At 42.6% G+C, this 19,342-nt stretch overlaps 5 protein-coding genes across 5 annotated transcripts; 1 reads left to right on the forward strand and 4 right to left on the reverse strand.

Annotated features, from left to right (window-relative positions):
- Nucleotides 1-1,221: 1,221 nt before the first annotated feature.
- On the reverse strand, nt 1,222-2,028 carry LOC137833027 (zinc finger BED domain-containing protein DAYSLEEPER-like). The gene is made up of 2 exons (XM_068641422.1): nt 1,611-2,028; nt 1,222-1,502 (listed from the first exon to the last, which is right to left on the reverse strand). Exons 1-2 carry the CDS (start codon nt 1,918-1,920, stop codon nt 1,396-1,398), a joined length of 417 nt encoding a protein of 138 aa, XP_068497523.1. The 5' UTR covers nt 1,921-2,028; the 3' UTR covers nt 1,222-1,395.
- Nucleotides 2,029-2,210: 182 nt separating this feature from the next.
- On the reverse strand, nt 2,211-2,857 carry LOC137833252 (zinc finger BED domain-containing protein RICESLEEPER 4-like). The gene is made up of 2 exons (XM_068641612.1): nt 2,263-2,857; nt 2,211-2,218 (listed from the first exon to the last, which is right to left on the reverse strand). Exons 1-2 carry the CDS (start codon nt 2,855-2,857, stop codon nt 2,211-2,213), a joined length of 603 nt encoding a protein of 200 aa, XP_068497713.1.
- A 2,452-nt stretch (nt 2,858-5,309) lies between these two features.
- On the reverse strand, nt 5,310-8,686 carry LOC137830965 (disease resistance-like protein CSA1). The gene is made up of 3 exons (XM_068638404.1): nt 7,798-8,686; nt 6,907-7,710; nt 5,310-6,830 (listed from the first exon to the last, which is right to left on the reverse strand). Exons 1-3 carry the CDS (start codon nt 8,047-8,049, stop codon nt 6,300-6,302), a joined length of 1,587 nt encoding a protein of 528 aa, XP_068494505.1. The 5' UTR covers nt 8,050-8,686; the 3' UTR covers nt 5,310-6,299.
- Nucleotides 8,322-8,954, reverse strand: LOC137833253 (disease resistance protein RUN1-like). Its single transcript, XM_068641613.1, has one exon. It carries the CDS (start codon nt 8,952-8,954, stop codon nt 8,322-8,324), a length of 633 nt encoding a protein of 210 aa, XP_068497714.1.
- Nucleotides 8,955-13,032: 4,078 nt separating this feature from the next.
- Nucleotides 13,033-18,735, forward strand: LOC137833254 (uncharacterized). The gene is made up of 3 exons (XM_068641614.1): nt 13,033-13,427; nt 13,508-16,301; nt 18,643-18,735. The coding sequence occupies exons 1-3, from the start codon at nt 13,033-13,035 to the stop codon at nt 18,733-18,735; spliced, it is 3,282 nt and encodes a 1,093-aa protein (XP_068497715.1).
- Nucleotides 18,736-19,342: the final 607 nt, after the last annotated feature.

Consider the following 19,342-nt stretch of genomic DNA (forward strand, 5'->3'; position numbering starts at 1 on the left):
GTATCTAGCGAGGAAAAGCTTGGTACTTAAGAGATCCTACTGATCCACCTCCCTTTCCTAGGAAATTACCTACTTCACCCCATCTATCTTTCTCTTTGGGAATTACTTTTATCACATAACTCTAAACATGTCTACTCATTCTTCAAGTTATAGTGAATGAGATATAAAATCCACAAAATCTTTTTTGAAACAATTGGCTAGAGATTTCCAATCACTACCACTTAGACAATTGCAACACGAGACTCAAAATTTGGAAGATAAAAAAGAAAGATATGCCTATCTTGCAATATTGGAAGAAGAGTTGAAAATTGTTAGAGAAAAAGATTAATACATAAGAAAATCAAAAAAAATCTTCATATGCATCTAGTTCTAGGTCGAGTGACTCACATGCTAAGAGGAGTCTTAGAATGAATGACTATTAGTTGATGGACAAGCTCCAAAGACCCAAAAAAAAAGAACATGAGTGTAGAGGAGTATAGGCAAAAGATGGAGTTATATATGATGAAGGTAGGGATTAGGGAAGAAAAAAATACCACCATATCTAGGTTCTTAAGTGATCTCAATCTTGAGATAAGAGACAAAGTTGGGCATTTACCATATAGATATTTAAATGACTTGATTCAACTTTGCATTAAAGTTGAAAAACAAATTTTGAGAAAAAAATCAAGTAAAAAATAAAGTTCATACCTTATACCTTATGAAAAGGGTGAGTTCCAAAGGGGGTAGAACATATGAACGAAACATCTTTAAAACCTTCCTAGAACCTATCTAAATATGAGCACATCTCACACACTCGAACTAGAGAAATGTAGTGTTTTAAGTGTCCTGGTAGAGGTCATTTAGCATCTCAATTTCCCAATTCAAGAACTATGATCTTAAGGGACAAAGATGAATATAGTAACCAAGAAGAAGAAATTAGTAAAAGTGAAGAAAATGAGAATAAAAATGGGGTCCGTGTTGACTTTGAGAAAATCAAAGCCATCCAAGAATGGCCAACACCACAAAATGTAGGTGATGTTAGGAGCTTCCATGGCTTAACAAGTTTTCATTAGGGGTGGCAAAGCGGGCTGGCCCGCCCCGCTTTGCCTGCCCCGCATAGGCCCGCAAAATGCGGGCCGAGTTGGCCCGCCCCGCGTGCGGGCTGGCCCGCATAACTTTTATAAATAAAATATTATATATAGATGTAATATGAAATTATGAATTAATCAAACCTGCGGTGTACTAGAAAGTATGACAAACAAATACACCTCACAAATTCTGAAATTGATTATATAAGGTGGCCAAAAAACAAGTACACATCATCAATAGTTACAAGAGATTTGATGAATTCAAAAACAACACTGAATAAATAAGCAACAATTAACAATCAAGAGCAGTTATCACATCAAACACTTGTTATGCAGTTGCTATTATGTCATCTTCTTCCACTTCAAGAACATTAGATGCAACCTTAGAAGAGCTTTCATCTTCTACTTTTTGATAATTATAATCTTTTCCATCATCTGCATACATTTGAACAATGACAATGAAAGAATGAATTTACCCTCAAAAAATCCATGCTTCCAAAAATAATACAATAACAATAGAATTGGTTAAAATAAATAAATTACCTTCAGAAAATCCATGTTTCCAACTAGAAGTACAAATAATTGCTTCCACATTTTCAGGCAAAAGAGAATTCCTATACTTGTTAAGAATTCGAGAACCAATGCTAAATGCAAATTCTGATGCAACTGTGGTTATAGGAATACTCAACAAATCTCTAGCCATTAAAGCAAGATCCAAAAAACGTTGACTATTATTTTTCCACCACTCTAACACATCCATATGCTCCAAAAAATCAAAATCCAAAGTTGGCTCATTCAAATAAGTGTCAAGTTGTGTTTTTCCACTTTGATTAGCTACTTGAAGCTTGCGCATTTTTAATTCCTATTATAGATGTAATAAGTTAGTAACATGGGGCAAGTACAACAAAAACAAACATGAAAGAATTCACCACCACATATCAAACCGTTTTGTAAAAGAAGTTGGCTTCTTAGAGTATTTTGGAGAACATCATTAGTAGAAGCATTATCCAAAGTGATAGAAAATATTTTTTTCTCTAATCCCCAATCTTGTAAAAAATCATAAATTTTCTTAGACAACTCAAAACCTGTATGGGGGGGGGGGGGGGGCGGGGGGGCGGCATATGACAAAAGTTGAGTAGCCTGCTATTTAACTTCCAATTTAGGTCAACAAAATGAGCAGTCAATGATATGAAACCTTCAGTATTAATAGATGTCCATAAATCAGAAGTTAAGCATATCCTACTAGGAATAGAAACAAGCAATTCCTTAAGCACTGTCTTTTCTTTGATATACATTCTCCCAATATCAGCCTTAACAGTGTTCCTAGAAATCATAATTGCATCAAGACACAAGTAGCTTATCCAAGTCCTAAGTTCGGGATACTCAACAAATTTATAAGGCAAATTATGTCTAATAATTAGATTAGACAACAATTCACGATGTACAACTTGATCTATCTTTTTTCCTTTCAACTTTCCCTGCATATCTAAAATCATTTGACCCACATCTTCAGTTTTTCTTTTATCACATTTCATAATATGACGATTTAAATAAGAAGTGCCATATTTTCCTCCACCAGTTAGATATATTATATTGCAACTATTGCACCTTGCCCTTTCTTTTCCATCTTTATCCACCCCAATCTTAGTAAAGTACTTCCAACAATCAGAGGTGGTAGTCTTATCCCTTTTCTTTTTGTCACCTTCAACAGTTTCAGATTGGTTTTCAAAATCATCTTTCTCAATTTCATTTTCACATTCGGGAATATTAATATCCTCTTCTTCGGCCATTCCAATTTCAAAATTAAGATCCTAATTAATTAATAGCATAAACATAAGAACCTAACTAAATATAACCATAGATACAAAGAGATAAATGCAACATAACCAGCATGATGTAGAATTTAAAAATTACCCCAAAGCAGAAAGTTGTCACCTACAAAGCCAATACGATAACAAATACAAACAAGTTGTTGCTCCACAAATCTTGAATGACTAAAATCCTAAAACTGCAGAAAAAAGTAATGGAAAAAAAAAATTCTCATGAGTAAAAATGGCGGTTGCAGATGGTGGAAGGTTAAGGAGGAAGAGATAGAACCTGGAGGAAGACGGTGGTGGAGGGCGACGGTCGCAGATTGGTGTTGGCGGTGGAGGACGACGAAAACTGACGGTGGTGGAGGGTGACGGTCGCAGATTGGTGTTGGCGGTGGAGGACAACGAAAACTGACGGTGGTGGAGGGCGACGGTCGCAGATTGGTGTTGGCGGAGGAGGACGACGAAAACTGACGGTGGTGGAGGGCGACGGTCGCAGATTGGTGTTGGCGGTGGAGAAGGACGAAAACTGACGGTGGTGTTCGCGGAGGAAGAATGGCAGCGACTGGCGGTGGAGGACGGCGGAAATAGACGATGGTGTTCGTGGAGGAAGAATGGCAGCGACTGGCGGGGCGGTGGAGGACAGCGAAAACAAACGGTGGTGTTCGTGGAGGAAGAGAGGCACGACTGCAGCGTCGCGGTTGCAGATGCTTGCTGTTTGTATTTTTTAGGGTTTCAAAATGAATGCGTGTGAATGAATTTGGCAGAAAAAAAAAAGGGCACCAGCAGAGCAGCACATGCACAACACACATCAGTTTTCACATAAGCGAGTTGGCGGGTCAGCCCGCCCCGCCCCGTCGTAAGCCCGCACGGGCCGCGGGTTATGCGGGGCGGGCTTAAGTGGGTTGGCGGGTCAGAAAAGGGAACCCGCCTCGCGTTTTTTGGTGCGGGCTGCGGACCGGCCCGCCCCGTTTTTCCACCCCTAGTTTTTATAGAAGATTTGTTCCTAACTTCTCAAGTCTAGCTTCACCACTTAATAAGTTAGTGAAGAAAGACACTCCATTTTGTTGGACAGAGAAACATGAGCAAGCCTTTCTAAGGTTGAAAGCTCAACTCACTAATGCACTTATGTGAGTTGATTTTAGGATTACACATTTTATTGGTTGCTCTTTGTTTATGATTTTTGAGTTAGCAATTATGGTGAGAACCCTAAGAAGATTTCCACTGGACACAAACTTAACCAAGTGGTTAAGTAAGTATGAAGGTTCACTTCAGAGGGGAAAAGAGAAAAAGACAATTTGATACAAACCAAGTAGCTATGAAGATGACCAAGGAAGCAAAAGACAAAGCACATGGCGAGCAGTCATCTCAGCAAACAATTCAAGACCCCACCAAGGATCTCATGGACCCGACCAGAGGAGATGGGCATAAACAAGAACACCAATTGTTCTTTCTTTTGGTCTTTTTAAGATATAGAATATGTCGTAAATAATTTTGGACTCACTTTAGGGGTCCAAATAGCAAAGATAGGCTAGAATAAGGTGCCTTTAACATAACAGGGGGTGTAGTTATCATTTTAGCTTGTTCCTAGCCCTTTAGGAAAGAGTTTTGACCTAGTTTCTAGAAGGACAAGCCTAGGGTGCGGGTTTGACTTAGTCAAACCCTAAGGCTGCCCATTTTTCCCTTTTCTTACAGTTGCACAAAAACGAAGAAAGTTAGGGGAGGAAAGACAAAAAGCAGCAATTGAAGAAACCGAGAAGTTATTGCAAGCTGGTTTCATTCAAGAAACTCAATATACCACATGGTTAGCCAATGTGGTACTTGTTAAGAAACCAAATGGTAAATGGAGAATGTGTACTGATTACACTGATTTGAATAAAGTATGTCTGAAAGATTCATATCCACTACCAAGTATTGACCGATTGGTTGATGGAGCATCTGGCCAGGAGATTATGAGTTTTCTTGATGCTTATTCGGGGTACAATCAAATACAAATGTATGAACCATATATCTCTAAGACGGCTTTTACAATTGATACGGCTAACTATTGTTACAAAGTTATGCCTTTTAGTTTAAAAAATGTTGGGGCCACATATCAAAGGTTGATGAACAAGGTGTTTAGGGAAAAAATTGGAAAGAATATGTAGGTTTATGTTGATGACATGATTGTTAAGTCATGTGAAGTGCAACGACATGTAAAAGATCTTGAAGAAGTTTTTGCACGAATAAGAAAGTATAACATATGCTTGAATCCTGAGAAATGTGTTTTCGGTGTGAGGCGAGGAAAATTTTTAGGCTTTATGCTAACCAATAGAGGAATTGAAGCGAATCTTGATAAGTGTGAAGCAATAATGAAAATGAGAAGTCCAACAAATTTGAAGGAGGTACAAAGACTGGTTGGGAAGTTAAATGCGTTAGCAAGGTTTTTACTAGTTCTAGCCGAGAGAACAAAATCGATTGTAAAATTGTTGAAAAAAGCTGAAAGTTTTGAGTGGAATGAACAATGTGAGCGTGCCTTTTCCCAAATAAAAAGTATTACAGCCGAACCACCCATCCTAGTCAAACCCATGATAGCTCAACCCATCATAGTCTACTTAGCAACCTCACACGAAGCTATAAGAGCAGCCTTGATCCAACAGAACCCAGACCAAAAACCAATATACTTTGTAAGTAGATCCCTTCAAAATGCCGAAACCAGGTACCCTCTGGTTGAAAAAATAGCCTTAACACTTGTGTACACAGCAAGACGTCTTCAACCATATTTTCAAAATCATCAGGTAATTGTGAGAACCGATTATCCAATATCTAAAATCAGAACTTGCAGGTAGAATGGTAGCATGGTCAGTGGAGCTTTCAGAGTTTGGAATCAAATATGAACCGAGAGGAGCAATTAAGGCACAATCTCTTGCAGACTTCATTATTCAACTGCCAACAATAACACAACAAGAGGTATGGACTTTACATGTAGATGGCTCGTCGAATAAGAAGGGAAGTGGAGCAGGGATAGTACTTGAAGGACCAGAAAATTTCATGATAGAGATAACATTGAGGCTTGAATTCAAAACTTCCAACAATCAAGCTGAATATGAAGCTTTAATCGCATGACTACTTTTGGCCAGAGACATGGGAGTTGATAATGTCATATGCAAAAGTGATTCTCAGCTCACAGTAGGTCATATTCACAGTAGGTCACATTTTGTACTATAAATTTGATTTTAGATTACCCATAACATGCTTTGTCAATAGGTTACAGGCTTACCCTTGACACCACCAATATCTTCATGAGTTAATGATAACATTGAATCTTTGGTAACACCATTCAATGTCTTTTCATTCAATAAATTCTTATCTTGGTTCTGATCAGTTCCCAGCTATATCAGGTGTTTCACAACCCTCCAAGTTATAGAAAGTGTAGCAGTTATCATCTACTCTTCTGCAATATTGGGAATCTTGTGTTGACCTGGTGTTTTTTTTCACTCTCTAAATCTGAATTTGCATCAGGATCTGTAAGTAGTATGTCCTTCATGTTAGCTTCTTGCTTAAACACATGAACTCCACACCAACTCACAGTCACATTTGATGCTCCACTTATCTTCTCACATGCAATCTCAACCTGATTCCAGCCATCCATCTGATATGAATCAAGACTAGGCCAGTGGATGGATGAATGAGTTCTCAAGTCATAAAGCCACACATGATCTGTCACCATATCTGAAAAGCCTCTTGGAATTTCCAATTCATAAACTTCCTCACCATTTATATAAAATCGAATTTCACGGTTAAAAATCTTCTCCATCTCACTCTCAACCTCAAGAGCAAAGCATATGATAATAGCTGGAAACTTTTCACGCACCCAAAATGTCATATATTCTCCTTTTGTGACATGGTCAAACCATGCTGGAACCCTTGTTCCAGGCACCATAACCTGTAATACCCATCCCTCAAAAGTTTCCTACACAAGAAAGTTCAAGTAAAAATGGGTGGTGACTAAAGCAATAGCAGGAAGATTTAAGAAAAAAGATGCCAACCTTGTTCAATAATAAATTGGATGACTCTGCAGTCAATGATGTACAATTTCTTGCATTAATGTACTGCATGCTAGGAGGAAATGCTGGAATTTCTCGAAGTTTCTTACAGTTGTCGAAGTGAAGTAATTCCAAGCAAGGACATTCTTGTATGCAGCTTGGAAGAGCTACAAAATTATTTCCTGAAAGTACTATTGATGCTAATTTTGGGAAACTATTGAAAATTACGGGAAGATCTTCATCTATAAGGCCACAGTTTTCAAGATTCAGTGACTGAATGTTATCAAAGGTATGGGTAGATTCTCCCATATTTGTCAACTTTGTCAAAAAGTTTCGAAGTTGTGGACAACCATCCATATCAAGGTTTGTAAGACTTTGGAGCATATCAAAGTTGTGAGGCAGTTCCTTGAGGCTTAAGCAAGATGTCATGCTTAATTCTTGAAGACCATAAAGGTTTCCAATGGAAGAAGGCAACTCTTTTATACATGTGCCTTCTATAGAAAGGGACATGAGGTTATCCATTTTCCCCAAAATAGCAGGGAAATTTTGAAGGCTTGAGCACCAATTAAGGATAAGACTTCTCAATGATGTCAACCTGATGGCACTTGGAAAAACCTTAAGCTTGGTGCGTCCATAAGCCCTAAACTCAACAAGTTTCTCAAGGAATCCAACAAATTCATTAACTTCTTCTAAATTTGTACAATAGTCCAGATTTAGTTCTGTCAAATTAGGGGCTCTTGAAATTTCTGGTAGTTTTGTCAACAATTCACAAGAACTCAAGTCCATAGAAGTCAAGGAATCCAAATACTGCAAAGAAAATGCTAGTTTAGCATAATTGCAAGTTATGTGAAGAAAGAAACAAAGAAATACTACCATGACAAAAGGAAACCTTACCTTGAATGGCTCTTGCATTGTAAAACGACTTCCTGATGACAAGTTTAGTACAACAAGTTTCTTTGGTTGAAAACTAGATGGCAAAGATGAAGGATATTTCATCCAGTCCAGCAACCTTAAGTTGTTTGGAAGATGTTGGGGGCTTCCAAAAAAGTGTCCATTTCGAACTGTAAGAATTTTAAGATCTTTCATCATCTTCAAGGAATCATCTTTCAAGTGTACCATATAGTCATCAGGGAGGTTCACCATCATGCTTTGAATTCTTTAAGTCCCCTTTAACCAAAACATGCATAAAACTACATTAAGCTTGAGATTTTTTTTATTCAAGTATGTGACAGTTATTATGTTGTAAAGTTTAACCAATCACTTTATCAAACCTACACCATCTTCTAATCACAAACCATCATATCAGGGTAAGTTTGTTAACTATTATAATAGCTATCTAAAAAAGTTGTACTAAAAATGACTCTAGATTGATTCATAATGTAAAAACCTTTTTACTGGTAATGCATGCCTATTACACTTCATAAGTTTGTGAAAGAATGTAAAATAACTAACACACACATGGCTCTTACAGTATTTTCAGTAAGTACTTCAAAAACATCTTCATGATGCCACAATCTACTTCTTTTCCCAAGCTCTATTGGTGAAACTTCTCTAACGATTTCCCTACCCATGTCTTGTATCAGATCATGAATTCTCAATCTGTTATATTCATCAATACTAACAAGAGATCTATAAATAAGTACACTGATGCCAAATGTTGGATAAAAACCACAAGCTTGCAGTGTCTTCTCTACATACTCCATTGTCTCCCCCTTGAAGAAGCGTGCTACATCAAGGAAAATTTCCTTCTCATTCTCTTCTAGATTATCATAGGTTACTCTTAGTACATTCTGAACCTCTCTGCTGGGAATCTTTTCATATTTTCCCAGAGCCGATTTCCACTCTGCCACTGTTTTACCAAACAAATTTGACCCCATTACTTTCAAAGCCAATGGAAGCCCCTCAGCATAGAGAACCGCACGGTTACAAATCTCCAAATAGCCTGCATCAGGTGCCTTCCTTTTGAAGGCACTCCAAGTGAACAGTTCAAAAGCTTCACCGTGGTTTAGTTTCTTTACTTCATAGGTTTTGTCAACCTGATGAGCTGCCATCAAGTGTTTATCCCTTGTTGTTATAATTATCACACTTCCAAAACCAAACCAATCGCGTCCTCCTGCTAGTGCTTGAAGCTACTCCAACTTGTCAACATCATCAATGATCAAAAGTACTTTTTTGCAACATAGCCTTTTCTTGATAATAGGGATTCCTTTGTAAATGCTTCCCAACTTGATGTTCTTGTCCTCAACTGTATAAAAAAGAAGTGATTCTTGAAGTTGCACTAAGCCTTGTCTTTGATTTGAACTTTCTCTTGTGTCAGCAAGGAAACTTGTAGCTTCAAATTGGTCTGCAATCAAGTTATATAACGCCCCTGCAATTGTTGTCTTACCTAAGCCTCCAAGTCCATGGATTCCAATGACACGAATATCTTCACCTGGTTCAATATGCAAAAGGGGCATCACTTCTGATATGCGAGTCTCTATTCCAACTGGGTATTCAGCAATGTGCAAAATGGTGTGGTTTAGCTTTCTAGAGGCCTCCTTAATGATCTCTTGGATAAGCTGAAATTCATACTTGACAAAACAAGTAACAAGTTCCCCAACACAATGTGTGAGGGAATTGAAAGCTATGAAGGTAAAAAAATGCTATTGAGTACTCTTTTCTTATTACACAGTTTAAAGAAACAAACATAGAAAGATTTTATTGTATGAAAATGAAGTATTTAGTATATCAAACACATTATTCAATTCTTGATTTTTAAGCAATTAGAAGAAACACATGAATGAGAAAAAGGAAAAACTGGTGAATAAAACAGATGCTTAGTGATCCTGCCGGTAGACCTGAGTGCAAGAGTCTTGCCACGTCAAAGGTCTCTCCTCTTGATCAGCTTCGCACCACGTTAGCCTTTGCTCCTCATGGCCTAATTCCTCGCAAGAACCTGAAGAAAACAAAGTGGCGCCGCTGCGGCCGATCGCGCTCCGACGCTCAAGTCAGTGACGGAATCACCAAAAACTCAGAGAGAATATCTCAACTCAAGGAACCGTGCGCAGTGAATCTCAGTGTACTAGAAAGTATTCTAAAAAACGTACCTCAAAGTCTGTTAAGTGTTCCTTATATACCTGAGCATTTTCTCTTCCTGACGGTTACACCTCTGGACACGTGGCTCGCATCCAGCTGTACACGTGTCGCTATCTGGAGCTCCCTCCACTTGAGCGTCACCTCTACTCTTCAAGCCATTCGACCAAGTTACCTATACAAGGAGTAACTTGGTGCACAGCTTACCTTGGAGCGCGAGCCCTTAAGTGGCGAGTACGGGGTGTCACCTTGCACACCTTCTCTGTGGTCTCGCCTGCCGCTATCACGATCTGCTTCACTTGCACACCATGCATGTTCTGGGAAACTGTTCCCTTGCCCCGACCTCTGGCTAGGGAATGATCATCTGATAACCTCATCCTCCACTGCTGCGTGACAAGCATATCGCTAGTCCCCCGTACTTGTACCCCTTGGAAACCTTAAGCAAGCTTTCCTGATCTTTCGGCGATGTGCCCCTTTCGGCGGTCTCTAACCACCTGATCTCCTAGTACTCACATATGGCGACTATGACGCAACTCTGGTGACCGCCGGTTACACACACTAGAGATCGGAGAACGCCAAGTCAACGATCGGCGACTACACAGACTTCCCGATGTACTTCCCTTCGGTCAGCCAGGTGTCCCGTTCAACACGCCTATATTATCGCTTGCTGCCCCTTGGAAACCTTAAGCAAGCTTTCCTGATCTTTCGGCGATGTGCCCCTTCCGGCGGTCTCTAACCACCCGATCTCCTAGTACTCACATATGGCGAAACCTGAGCGCCCTCATCTTCTCCTAATGCGGCCCCAGCGATGGATGTGGTCGACGGAGGACCCTCTCCAACAGATACAAACGGTGTTGAGGCGCTTGGAGGGTTTTCCACGTAGTTAGGGCCGCTGCTTTCAACTACTGGGGGCGCGGCGGCCAGGGGTGTTGCTTGGACTGGTCCTAGCAGAGCTGGAGGTGAGGGCGGTGTTGGTGTTGGAAGTGCAGGTGGTGTAGAGGTGGCCACCCTTGTCCTCTTAGTAATAAGACCATCCTCGGTATCTTCGTCGTCATGTTCTTCCTCTTGCACCACCTGAGGAGTCTTCCTTTTGGGTTTCCTCAAAACTAACTTTTTCCTTTCTGGGGCGGGTAGTGCCCCAGAAGAAGTTGGACCTCGGGGAGGAGTCTTGCCTGGGGCAGATTGGGCGATCTCCACCACCGAGTTGGGCACAGTTTGGGAGCCCGCCGCAAGCTTGTGGGATCGGGCGATCGCCCTCAATTCCGCCAGTTTTCCTTTTCCCAACATGTTATCTGCACAAGGTAAAGGATATATGAGCAACCAAGCCAGAAGCAGAACATGCAAGTATATTCATACAGAGATAACGCAAGTAGTACATGGATGAATGATCAAATGGAATGCCAAAAACATAATGGTAAAAATGCTAAGTCAGTTTTAACACGAAGCGGGAGTCTTGGTGTTGGGGTAAGGGCTAACCTATGTGAATTTCGAGTTGGCTCTCGAAGAACTCGAAGGGAATTATTGAGGCAGTGGGGAAGGTGATGTTGGCAGCAGCCACACTCTTCCAGAAGAGACAATGATCTTTTTCTAACTCCCCCATGTTGTCAGGACTTCTTGGTCTCCTGAAGTTGTCCTTGGAATCTTTGTTTCCCTTGTTTACCCAATACAGGGGGAAGCCGTCAAGCAGTGAGGGGTCTTGATCGTTCTGGCACACCTTGACAAACTTCCCCTTCCAGTCTTTATAAGATTGCTGGAAGATTGAGAAGATTGACCTCCCAGCAATCCCATTCAAGCTGACCCAGGGGCGATCTCCGGGATTCTTTGCCTCAAATAGGAAGAGGAAGACATCGACCGAAGCCGGCAGCACCAAGTGCGCACAAAGAATTTGGAACGCCCTTACGAACGCCCAGCTGTTGGGATGAAGCTGGGCAAGGGCGATGTTGAGCTCGGTCAGTAGCTCTCTCTCGAAACGAGTAAAAGGAAACCTAAGTTTCACTTTCTTGAACAGTGTGGCATAGATAAAGCAGAACAATTTGTCGTTGTTCCCCTTATCGTCCGCACAGATCGGTTCTCCCGGGAGGCAAGGCAGCACGGTCACTTTGTTATCATGTTCCTTGTGAAATGAAAGGTCGGGTTGATCTCCTTTCTTCAGGCGAAGCACACCCAACTCATTATTTATTGACGACGTCTCTTTCAGCAGGGCTGGGGTGGCCCAAGGTGTGGAGGGAGCACCAGAGGCTCGTGAGGGGTTGCGTGTTGGTGGAGGATTTGTCCCAGGGACAACCCTACGAGTTTTGGGTGGAGGGTTTCGCGATGAAGAAGGAGGATTAGCGGTGGACTTCGTGTGAGCCATCGCAGGAACTGCAAAGGAAAGAAAAGGGATGAAATGAGAACAGCAGAGAATGACTCGATTGAGGACGAAGAGGATAGAACGAAGGAATAAGGGTTCGCTGGGATAGACGTTATCAAGGACGAAAACCTTAGGTTACGAGAAAAAGAGAAACAGCCCACAACGTATGCTTCAGACAGTTAATGGATGATGCAAACCGATTGAAATGCAGTTGTCAATCCATGCGTTAAGACCCTACTTTAAGGTACGAGGTCGACCACGTGTCGTATGTGGCCGATCGACACAAGGTGCTCAAGTCAAAGGTTGACCCAATTAGCAAAGGTTAACACATGGTTAGGAAACGACCTAATCCAACCCTAATTGCTAAATAACCCCCTAATCCGGCCCAACAGCAAGGGTCAATCAAGGTAATATAAATATCACGCATTCCAAGGAAGAAGGTACGTCATTATCTACAGTATTCTAACCAGCCGAATACGATACCCCACTGACTTGAGCATTGGAGTGCCATTTGCAGGTACCCCACCAGCCTGAGGAGCCGTTCGGCGAAGAAGACTGAAGGAGGAATGTGAGACACGACCGACCGAGCGACATCTGAAGACAATAGTTCTCCCAGTCCCCAACCTAGTTCGAGAATAATTGGCGCCCACCGTGGGGCCGAAGAGAGCCAGAAGAAACCACAGCAGTAGATGGTATCAACCCGCAGCATGGCAAGCATGACCGAGGCAGACCAAACAGCAATGATGATGGCCCTTCAGAAGGAGTTAGCAGAGATGAGGAAGGCGCACGAGGAAGCCGCTAAGAAGAACGAGGAGGAAATCAAAAGCCTCCAAGAAGAGAACAAGCGAATGAAGAAGCTGGTCGAGGGGGTGTCGTCCCTCGCCATGACCAATCAGGCCGACAGGTCCCACGCCACCGGTGTCGGCCTCCAGGCCGAGAAAGACACGAAAAATGACTTCACTCTGGAAATGGATGGAGAATCCCATCCCAGCAAAACAATCAACACTACCGCTCCGGCGGGTCTGGACCGGCGCCATCCCTTCACTGACCGCGTTATGGATACTCCCCTGCCGGACAAATGGAAAGGTTTCAACAGGGATCGGTACGATGGAACGACCGACCCAGATGAGCACGTGGACGCATACACAACCCATATGAGCCTGTATACCACGGACGACGCAGTCTTTTGCCGAGTCTTCCCAACCTCTCTAAAGGGAAGCGCTCTGAGCTGGTTCACCAAACTCCCTGCAAACTCTATAGACTGTTTCGAGACCCTGATAGCGAAATTCGATGTCCAGTTCGCAACAAGCCGCCCCCACCATCTAACATCCATAGCACTGGTCGGCATTCGCTAGGAGAAGGGAGAGTCCCTCAGAACGTTCATCGACCGATTCAGCAAAATCGCTATGAGTATTCGCAACCTCAGTCCGAGGTGGCGATGCACCACATGCTGACCGCCCTCAGACTCGGCCCGTTTGCCGATAGCCTGTGTATGCAGCCTGCTACCAACCTCGATGACCTTAGACGCCGAGCGGCGAAATTCATGCAACTAAAGGAACTTCGCGAATTCAGGAACAACGCCCGGGCCGAGGCGAGCGGAGAAAAGAAGGAGGACAAGGAACGACAAGGAAGGTCACGAACCGGCCGAGACCAAAAAAGGGACAATCGAGGACCCCGCTTCTCCCGCTACACACCTCTGAATGCGGATAGGAGCAAAATTTTGCAAGAGGCCCTGAGCGCTGAGCTGATACCACTGCCCCGAAGGGCCTTGAGCCCAGAAAATGCCGACCGCAGCAAAAGGTGCCGGTACCACAAGAATACCGGCCACTCTACCGAAGAATGCCAAGCCCTGAAAGATAAAATAGAAGAACTCATTCAAGCCGGGCATCTCAGACGCTTTGTGCATGGGACCCGGGAAACGCGTCGCTCCCCATGCAAGGAGCAAACGCCTAGGAGAAGAGACCGGACCCCCCCCCCAGGCCCACGAGAGGGCGATAGGCGCGGAGACCGACAGGGACGAAGGGACGACCCCCCACAAGCCGACATTCGCAGAGGCCGAGAGGTAATTAACTCCATAGCCGAAAGGTTCGGTGGCGGAGGCAGTTCCAACAGCGCACGCAAGACGCACCTACGCGCCATCCACCAAGTAAACCTCGTCTCCGCCCGGCCGAGGATGCCACCAATCACGTTCACAGACGAAGATTTCAAGGGAATAGACCCGACACAGGACGACCCCATGGTGATATCGGTCGATATCGATAACTTTACGATCAAGAAGACCCTTGTGGACCAAGGAAGCTCGGTTGACATACTATATTGGAAGACCTTCAAAGCCATGAGAATCCCGGAGGAGGAAATGATGCCCTACAACGACCACGTGGTCGGCTTCTCGGGGGAACGCGTAGGAACGAAGGGTTACATAGAGCTATACACAATGTTCGGCCTTAAAGGGGCTAGCAAAACCCTCAAGATCAGATACCTGGTCATAAACGCCAACACGTCCTACAACATCCTCCTCGGCAGGTCGTCCCTCAACAAGCTCGGAGCGATCGTCTCCACGCCCCACTTAGCAATGAAATTCCCTTCCCTCTCTGGCAACATCCTGACGATCCACGTAGATCAAAAGGTCGCCCGAGAATGCTACGCCGAAAGCCTGCGAGTTGAACCTACACAACAGAGGCCCAGCGGCAGCCGTTCACCCAAGCGAAAGATTGCCGGCCGTGGGAGAAGCCCCCACCGGTACTCACCGCAACCAAAGAAAGGCATCACCATGGCAGATCTGGATCCCAGGGAAATCGAGCCAAGACTCGAAGCCAAGGACGAGCTACGCCAAGCCAAACTCGACGGGGAGGACCGATACACGAGCATCGGCACAGCAATGGCCGCCGCCGATGCGAATTTCGTTCACCGAACTCTCAAGAGGAACGTAGACCTCTTTGCCTGGACGACTGCCGACGTATCGGGCGTCCATCCGGACATCATCACCCATCGTCTTTCGGTGTATAAAGAAGCACGCCCGGTAGCACAAAAGAAAAGAAACTACGGAGAGGACAAGAGGCTGGCCGCCAGAAGCGAAGCCGAGAAGCTCCTAAAAGTCGGCTTTATCGCCGAGGCACGATACTCCACTTGGCTGGCCAACGTGGTGATGGTCAAAAAGTCAAGCGGCAAATGGCGGATGTGTGTAGATTATAAAGACCTCAACAAGGCGTGCCCCAAATACTCATATCCCCTTCCCAACATCGACCGGCTGGTGGACGGAGCGGCCGGTCACAAAATGTTAAGCTTCTTAGACGCCTACTCCGGCTACAACCAGATCAGCATGCATCATAGCGATAGAGGCAAAACGGCTTTTACGACGGACGGCGCCAACTATTTCTATAAGGTAATGTCGTTCGTCCTAAAAAACGTCGGGGCTACCTACCAGAGGCTCATGGACAAGATCTTCAAAGGGATGATCGGCAGAAGCGTGGAGGTGTACGTGGACGACATCGTGGTAAAATCCGACTCGTGCGGCCAACACATAAAAGACCTACAAGAAGTTTTTGACGCCCTGAGAAGGGTCAACATGCGCCTTAACCCTGAGAAGTGTGCGTTCGGCGTAGAAGGTGGCAAGTTCCTCGACTTTATGCTGACCCACAGAGGGATCGAAGCGAACCCTGACAAATGCAAGGCCATAACGGAAATGAGAAGCCCGAAAAACTTGAAAGAAATTCAACAGCTACTCGGCCGGCTGACAGCATTTTCCAGATTCGTCCCCCGCCTCGCCGAACGGATCAGGCCGATAGCCACAACGCTCCGCAAAACTTTGAAATTCAGTTGGAACGAGGAATGCGAACAAATCTTCGGCCAGCTCAAAGAATTCCTGTCATCACCGGCCGTCATCAAAAAGCCCCGTCGTGATAGCGGCAGGCGAGACCACAAAGAAGGTGTGCAAGGTGACACCCCGTATTCGCCACTTAAGGGGTCGCGCTCCAAGGTAAGTTGTGCACCAAGTTACTCCTTGTATAGGTAACTTGGTCGAATGGCTTGAAGAGTAGAGGTGACGCTCAAGTGGAGGGAGCTCCAGATAGCGACACGTGTACAGCTGGATGCGAGCCACGTGTCCAGAGGTGTAACCGTCAGGAGAGAGAAAATGCTCAGGTATATAAGGAACACTTAACAGACTTTGAGGTACGTTTTTTAGAATACTTTCTAGTACACTGAGATTCACTGCGCACGGTTCCTTGAGTTGAGATATTCTCTCTGAGTTTTCGGTGATTCCGTCACTGACTTAAGCGTCGGAGCGCAATCGGCCGCAGCGGCGCCACTTTGTTTTCTTCAGGTTCTTGCGAGGAATTAGGGCGTGAGGAGCAAAGGCTAACGTGGTGCGAAGCTGATCAAGAGGAGAGACCTTTGACGTGGCAAGACTCTTGCACTCAGGTCTACCGGCAGGATCACTTAGTATTATTAGTTACATACCCATTTTCTAAGGTCCAACCTGAAAAATTGGCTGCTTCAAACAATGCTCTCCTCCACTTTTGTAACTTTTCCAAATTACCCTTGAATCTGACTTCGTGCTTGGCCATTGTTGTTCCAAAACTTCCTCTCTGATGACGCACCTCAGAAAGGTCCACATGAAAGAAAACTGGCCACACAAGTTGGCCTCTTGTTTTGTAACACTCAAGGATCTTTGCAAGCTCATCAAGACACCATGTGGAAGATGCATAGTTTTGAGAGAACACAATGATAGCAATCCTAAACTCTTCAATGGCTGCAATAAGAGCAAGGGATAACTTTTCCCCTCTCCTAAGCTTATCATCATCAATGAAAACATTGATACCACTATGGCGTCAACCATGATATAGAAAGCCTATAAAGCTTCTCCTTGTATCTTCACCTCTGAAACTCAAGAACACATCATAAGTCCATCCACGTTCAAAAGCAGAAGATGAAGAAGTTCCTTCACTCAACATAATTGCCATTAGAACCAAACTTTCTGGTCACAGAAAATATGCACCATATTCTTGTGCTTAAGTTAAGGAGGACCCCACAAATTAAAACTAGTTCAATTAAGAGTTGAAAACAACGATTTGAGTGCTCAAAAGATACTATTGCTTTTAACAAATAGCTTATAGAAGACGCAAGTATGTTGAAGAAATTATTTTATGGTTCTAAACTATCAAATAATATCTCAATTGGTGAAAGTTAAAGTCAAACTTATAATCTCACTTTAAAAATGAACCACTTGAATTGAGAAGGTTGACTAAGATGTCATACCACCCCTTCATTGTCTCTACCAAACAACCACATTTTGTTCTTCACTTGAGTCAAAATAATTTCAGCCACTTGTGATGATGGTGATTATTTTCTTCTTACTATAAGGTAAATTTTTCCTTGTAGAAATGCTGGACTTTGAGAAAAATATCTATTTGAAAACCCTGGTACCAAATGAAAGTTCACGTACACAAAACTTTTGGAGGATCAAGTAACAACTTTAGAATAATAATGAGATATTATTAAGATATAACACTAACATTAGTCCTTATTTTCTCGGCAAGATGAGGTTGAACGACTCGGCCCAGTGGATCCAATCCAGCTCAGCCTAAGTGGGTCCAACCTAATTAGGTCTGAGGTGGTCCAACTCCATTATGTTTGAGATGAGTTAGACTTGATTCGACTCAACATGGATCAGACTTGACTCGATTCAACTTGGGCTCAGCTCGACATACTATGAATACAACTTTACTTGCGTCACGTGAGCCCAACTGTACTTAGCCTAGCGAGAGAAAAACTCTTTTCGGATCGACATGGGTCCATTTCGGATCGACATGGGTCCAACTCTACATAATCTGATGTGGACCTAATACGACTCAACCTAACATTGAGCTGACTCGGCAAGACTTAATTCGAGAAGACTCGAATCGACCTGATATGGATCCGACTTAATTCAATTCAAGGTTGATCCAACTCGACTCGGTCCAAGGTGAGACTAAGTCGACTCAGCTCAATGTAGCCTCAACTTGATTGAGTTTGAGGTGGGCCGAAATTGGTTGAATCCTAAGTCTACAAGTTACGTAACACTCTAGTTTGTGATGTGCCTACAATGTCTTCGAATTCTGATCTCATATTTCACATCACTTTTTTTTCTTCCAGCTCATTGACACTCAACCTTAAAGCCTACAAGGTACATCTTCTCTATGTTCAGGTCAGACACATACAATTTTCTGTACGTTTCCCATATAAGTGATGATCAGTGCATGGATTTGATATGTGAATCTCCTACCTCAGTGGCTAGTGTTAGGGAATAAAGTTGCTATCTTGTGTTGGTTCCAACTCAGACTATTTGTGTCCATAAGCTCACCATCCTTTCAGTTATCCTCAGATCTCTTATTCCTGATATTTCAGGTCCCTTCTCAGCATTTTATGGATAAAGAATTAATCAGAATTTTTTTTATTTTTTTTTTCTAAAACTTGAAGTTCTGTTATTATTACTAAAAGATTAAAACGTATTCGAAACGAAAAATCTTATTAAATCTTATTGCTAAAAAAAATATTATCTACCAAAATCAATAAATATTCTGTACCAATAACATGACTAAAATAGATAATAAAATATAAGAATACAAAAAGTTTACTTGTTAGTTTCTTACAATTTTGTCAAAACTTGATTTTTTATGCTATTATTTTAATTTGATAAATTAGTCACTTTAGTTTCAAAAATAAACGAATTAAATCGTTTTCATCGTATTTAAAAGTAATACTTAGTAATTCTATACGAAGTTCGAAATAAAATAAAATTCACATTTTTTTTAGTTTAATGAATAACTCACCAATACGCAGTATAAAAAAAAATCTTTATTTCCTTTAGAAATTAAAATATTTTTTTGGAGAACTTAAGAGGATAAAGTTAAAACATTATTAAACCAAAATATTGTTTTCTCTTATTAAAGTAGAGAAGGATATTTTGGATGTTTCTTTTTCAAAATTATATATAATAATATTTTTTAGTTAGATAAATAAACTTTATGTAAATTTAAA

Source organism: Phaseolus vulgaris, chromosome 6 (genome assembly GCF_000499845.2).
Source record: "Phaseolus vulgaris cultivar G19833 chromosome 6, P. vulgaris v2.0, whole genome shotgun sequence".
In the NCBI taxonomy this organism is placed as follows: domain Eukaryota; kingdom Viridiplantae; phylum Streptophyta; class Magnoliopsida; order Fabales; family Fabaceae; genus Phaseolus; species Phaseolus vulgaris.

Excerpts from the sequence above, each read along its gene's own strand:
- LOC137833027 (XM_068641422.1), bottom strand. The coding sequence starts at position 1,920 with ATGCGCAAGCTTCAAGTAGCTAATCAAAGTGGAAAAACACAACTTGAC. Across the intron at positions 1,503-1,610 it reads GAAACATGGATTTTCTGAAG|ATGATGGAAAAGATTATAAT; the intron begins GTAATTTATTTA and ends AAATGTATGCAG.
- LOC137833252 (XM_068641612.1), bottom strand. The coding sequence starts at position 2,857 with ATGGCCGAAGAAGAGGATATTAATATTCCCGAATGTGAAAATGAAATT.
- LOC137830965 (XM_068638404.1), bottom strand. The coding sequence starts at position 8,049 with ATGATGGTGAACCTCCCTGATGACTATATGGTACACTTGAAAGATGAT. Across the intron at positions 7,711-7,797 it reads CAATGCAAGAGCCATTCAAG|TATTTGGATTCCTTGACTTC; the intron begins GTAAGGTTTCCT and ends TTTTCTTTGCAG. Across the intron at positions 6,831-6,906 it reads CCAATTTATTATTGAACAAG|GAAACTTTTGAGGGATGGGT; the intron begins GTTGGCATCTTT and ends TTTCTTGTGTAG.
- LOC137833253 (XM_068641613.1), bottom strand. The coding sequence starts at position 8,954 with ATGGCAGCTCATCAGGTTGACAAAACCTATGAAGTAAAGAAACTAAAC.
- LOC137833254 (XM_068641614.1), top strand. The coding sequence starts at position 13,033 with ATGGCAAGCATGACCGAGGCAGACCAAACAGCAATGATGATGGCCCTT. Across the intron at positions 13,428-13,507 it reads AAAGGTTTCAACAGGGATCG|TCTTTTGCCGAGTCTTCCCA; the intron begins GTACGATGGAAC and ends CGGACGACGCAG. Across the intron at positions 16,302-18,642 it reads TTAAGGGGTCGCGCTCCAAG|ACTATTTGTGTCCATAAGCT; the intron begins GTAAGTTGTGCA and ends GTTCCAACTCAG.